The sequence below is a fragment of the Neopsephotus bourkii genome, unplaced genomic scaffold (genome assembly GCF_033783945.1).
Source record: "Neopsephotus bourkii isolate Nb327-2 ecotype Australia unplaced genomic scaffold, CSIRO-AGI_Nbou_v1 NB_1624, whole genome shotgun sequence".
NCBI classification, from domain to species: domain Eukaryota; kingdom Metazoa; phylum Chordata; class Aves; order Psittaciformes; family Psittacidae; genus Neopsephotus; species Neopsephotus bourkii.
This window is the reverse complement of record NW_026902099.1, coordinates 10,815,001-10,820,000: the sequence shown is the minus strand read 5'-3', so window position 1 is coordinate 10,820,000 and position 5,000 is coordinate 10,815,001. Positions and strand designations below refer to the sequence as shown.

Here is a 5,000-nt window from a genome sequence, read left to right as displayed (position 1 = left end):
TCTTTTAGAACATGCAGTACTGTTTATATTGTTCAGTTATCAATAATACATTCATTCCCCTCTGATTTATAATGCTATGTGTAGCTCATAATTTGCCTCCTGACTTCCTAATACATTGCAGATATAATCAGGAGAAAATCCTGTTTCTTTCAACAACTGAACAAACAGCAAAATAATGAAATAAGCTGCATGTGTCTACACTTACAAACCAATGACGCAGCTCTTCAGGAACACTTTCCAGTCCTCTAAGATATTATCTCCTCTTAGGAAAAAAAACAACAAAACCACCTGTTTTTCTTAATTATAAATCAAGTTAACATGGGATTAGTGGGGGATGCAGACAAGATAAAAGATCAGGAATATGCCAGTGAATTATGAAAATTGACCAGCACAACCTGTACATAACTTACAAGGCATGACAGGAAACAAAAAAAACCCCAAAACTTTGGAATTCTTCACAGCCTTCTGTAGGAAAGAATGTACGTCTGTCTTGGCAGATTGCAGCATATTGGACCCTAAAACTGAAACAACTTTAAACAGAAAAAAGTTATTTTAGAGGTTTTTAAAAATGCATTAGACCTAGTTTTTCTTTCACTACATTGCCCGTACATGCATGATAAATAAAGCAAGCCTACTTCACAGACAAAAAAAGATCAGAAAAAAATAACTCTTAAAACAATTTTTAAACTCTTAATGTTTTCATAAAATTGCTTTTCTCCAAAATGCACAGCAGAAGTAACCACATGACGTGAAAGTATAGCATAAGAAATATGTATATCTCGTATGAGTTTCTGAAGATTACTGTGCTAACTCTCAAGAAACATGCAACATTCTCCCAAGTTACCATGTAATCGTATCAAAATTACATTATACTGGACTTTCTTCTCCCACACTGCATACTGCTGTTGCATTTAAAGTTCCTCAGGGCAAGGACTGTGTCTGTATCTATTTTGTAAGGTGTAATGCAAACATATGGTGTTGTAATAACTAATAAATAATCATGAGTAGGCAGTAACCTCAGACTAGGGCCAGATCTTCTATACACGAATCACTATACCATTGCTGACTGCCAGACTGCCATGTGTTATATACCTGAGTACACACATAGGAGAGCATACATGCATGTGGAAACTCAGTGGTGTACTGGTGATAATGGTGATGATGCACAGGTAAAATCTTCCTCCAGTCCTTTTTTTGGCAATTTTGTAACCAGTTAACTGAAAACATTAAAGAATTACCTTAACAGAATACACACAAAAAAGATCTATTTCCTCTGTGGTGTAGATAACTGTGAGACCAGCTATGACTGCAGTCCCTGCAAAGTTTACCCCTCCTGTGGAAATAGCCAGTAAATCCACATTCAAAGGCAAAACTCCTCTGCTCCCTTTCTTCTTTAGCCTGATCCTTACATTTTCTTCTCACTGGAGCAGCAAACCCACTAGTAAAGCTCCAAAAGGGACTTATTTGATCCTGGAAGAGAAAGAGAATAAACTGAATCCACTGTCCTTCAAAAAAACAGTATTACATGAGCTTTGGCAAGCTGTAATCAATTGGAACATACAGGGGACAGCCACTTGGGTCTGGGCAATCAGACCCAAGTTACAGTTACAGACAGCCACTCACTGAGGTCCTCTTGCCCTATTGCAGAGTGTAGTTTTGTTTTCCTAAACTGGCATGCATAGCCTGAACCCTTTCCGGGAAACCTGCTGTGTGATTAAGGTGTGTAGCTGTTGCTTCCCCTGCTTTAACCTTGCACATTCTTCCTCGGCCTGTGAAGCCTGATCATTGCCTTCATCTTCAGAGGTAGTGATGTTACCCTACAGCTCCATTTTGGGGAAGGGGGAACAGATGTTTTCTTGTTGTTTTTGTTTAATGATTAAAAGAAGAGCAAATAGAGAAATCTTTACCAAGGTCTGCATTAATTCACAGTAGTTCAAGCGGCCTAAAAGCAATTACATCTTTTGAAGAATCATTTGTAAGGTGATTTTCTGTTCCATCAGCACCAGCAACAGGGAGTGGAAGTCAGTTCAGTCACTCTGCAAAATATTGATAACCGGTTACATTGGCCTTTAGATGGCATGTGACCTGGAAGATAGGAACTGGGTATCTGGCAGTCATCACTGACAAAATCTGTAGAACTAAATAAAATAATCAGTTTTCTTGTTTTGTATTGTCGTGTGTAAGGCATGCTCTAACTGGCTCTTTTTGCATAACTGCCATTGAAACTAATGGAAACCATATGCACAGGAGAGAAAAAATGGACTCATAAAGGAATTTTCCTTATCTTAGCACTGCCTTACTAGTGTTCTTTTTCTTCTCCAGGCACCTTAACAATGAACATGCATTGGATGACAGAAGCACTGCTCAGTGTCGGGTGCAAATGCAAGTGGTTCAGCAGTTAGAAATACAGGTTTGTTGCATGGATGTATTATCTCCTTACTTGTTTACTATTAACCTAAACTAAATTGAAAACACTTGCCTTAGTGACTGTAGCTTAAAGCTACATCTTTCTTACATCAAATTTGTTGATACTCATGAACAAGTGGGGTATTTTTACTTAAAGATTTTTCACATTATAAATTATGCAATAATTTTCTAACATCAGCATTGTCTACAGTATTTTGCTTGAACTAAGACCCTAGTACCATTGTGAATGGAAAATGCAGTCCCTGGAGCAGAGACTGGATCCAAGCCATCTTCAGTTCTTGAATTGCTGGGTCAGGACCCCTCTTCTTTCTTCCCCTTCTGACCCAATGTTTGTCTATGCCATTCTGCAGAACAAAGGAGTAGCAGAGTGTATCTCCACCCAAAATCACTCCTAGGCGGATGGTGCGCATTTTTCTGTAAGCAGAAAGTGTTATGTCAGATACAGTCCGGGAGGTCCCTGGGGAGTCCACAATCTGGAACCACAGGACTCGAGTGCCCTGTTCAGGCTCTAACCATTAGAGGTCACTGCATCTATGTGAATGCTCCCTCCAGTTTATGCAAGTGTACACCCGGTGCCTCACAGCATTGAGACTATGCCTACCAGGCTACAGAGGCTGGGCAAAAACCTCAGCATCACAGAATGACTGTGGGGAGCACTTCCACTGTGCTGTTGCCTCTGGCCTGTGCAGGAGTCAGAGGAGGGCATTTCTCAGGAGTCCAGTCCCCTCTTGGGGCTGTTCAGAGAAGCACAAGGGACACAGAGAGGAACTGAGATTTTGTTGCCATATGTGGAGAAAGGGTAAAAGCCTTTCAGGTTTCTTGCCCTTTTAGCACATTGTCTCCTTCTCATGTATGTAAGAATATTTGTTCTTGTTTTAGACAAGGCAAACTGTTTGGGTCTTCTGTATTTTTGTACTGGAAATCCAAAGCAACAAGAAGAGTGTACAATAATGTAATTTATTGTCATTTCCCTTAAAATGAAAGTTTTGTAAACCCAGGAAAAGCTGCAGTTTCTTCTGTAAGATTTACAGGATAGTGTTAGCTTAACTTGATTGTTAGGAATTTATGTAATGGCAAATTGCATGTCTCTAAAGTGTCACACATAATAATATGAAGCCAAGAAGAAACCTTTTTCCCACCTTCTACCTCAGATGTTCTTCAATTAAAGATACACTGACCAAAATATATTCAGCATACCCAAAATACCTGCAGGTAGTTTACTCTTCTTAAAATTACTTACAAGTTCCTTTCCTTAGTCCAGTCTTGTTCTACAGGTGTAACTCTTAAGCTTAATTAATGCAAGGAAGTCCTAAAGAACTCTCCAGAAAATGGCAGCATTAAGCACCAAGTGATTCTCATTACAATTAATATTGTAATCTAATCATGTTGCAGGTATCCAAAGGCATATCAGTGGAATACTATTTTGAGCATTTCTTCTTGCAACCTAGCTTATGGAAAAAATAAAAAATTACTCTTTTTATGTTATAAGATACATTTTCCTCTTTTATGTTCTGATATTTCTATCAACAAGTTACATATTTCAAACACTTCGTCCTCTTTTTTTTTAAATTTGGTAATTTGTTTGAGTCTGAAACTACAAATATTTAGGTGGTGTATTAGCAGAAGATGGTATCAGTTGATCAAGAAAAGTGCAGGTTTCAGTAATGTCATGTTTTCTAACGGCAGTTGAAAGGCTGCTTGAGAACTGTTTACCATTTACAAAGGCTAGGCTGTAACGTAACAGTCCAAGTGAAGGTTTTGCTTGCAGTGTGACCAATTATGCCATTTTTTGCTTTGTCTGACTGCTAGTGAAGTAAGGTCCATCAGTTGTAATGAGACCCAGCGCAGTGTCGATGCCGACTCAGTGGCAGAGTTCAGTGTTTCACACTGCCTGGACTCTGTCATTCTATTGAATTAGATTGATGATGGCAGATTGCAGGGGGCACTAACTGGACCTCCGTGGGAAAGGATGAAGTGTGCAGACAATCCTGGCAGGCACTGTGCTTTGAGGACCCTTCACCCCTTCACAGCTGTTGGCACTAGTCCATTGCTAACAGTGTCCACAGGACTTTAAAGAGACACTATGGGCCTTCTAATTTATGGTCTTAGTAACTTGTTACTGTCGAGGCAACTGTGACCTCAATTCTCTTATTGACAAAAAGATGAAGTGTTATTTGTTTTCCCTGACCTTTTAACATATGAAAGGCTATAAAAGTTTTTTGGATTTTTTTATTTTTTTTCTTCTTTCTTTCCATGCCCAAAGTTGCATTTCCTCTCTCAGTTTCTCCTGACACTGACTTTTACATGCAGGAATCATTACACCGAGACAAGCTCAGTGATAAGATGTATCACTGCAGTAAAATAGCTGTATCAGTCATTTCTAAAATGCTTCTGATCTCACTCTTTCTTAACAGCTTTCTAAGGAACGCGAACGTCTTCAAGCAATGATGACCCACTTGCACATGCGACCCTCGGAGCCCAAGCCATCTCCAAAACCTGTAAGTGCATATTGCTTTATAAACAGTAAATAGGTCTACAAATGTAGCAGACTAAGAAAATGAACAATTTAGTGA

The 5,000-nt window shown here is 39.1% G+C and overlaps 1 protein-coding gene across 9 annotated transcripts in view; it reads left to right on the top strand.

Moving 5' to 3' along the window:
* FOXP2 (forkhead box P2) overlaps positions 1-5,000 on the top strand; it is a 416,691-nt gene that overhangs the window by 370,835 nt on the left and 40,856 nt on the right. For all 9 annotated transcript variants that reach the window (XM_061373083.1, XM_061373082.1, XM_061373076.1 and 6 more), the window contains 2 exons: positions 2,323-2,410; positions 4,842-4,925. In XM_061373083.1, coding sequence (XP_061229067.1) covers positions 2,323-2,410; positions 4,842-4,925 — 172 coding nt within the window. The remainder of the gene's footprint in view (positions 1-2,322; positions 2,411-4,841; positions 4,926-5,000) is intronic.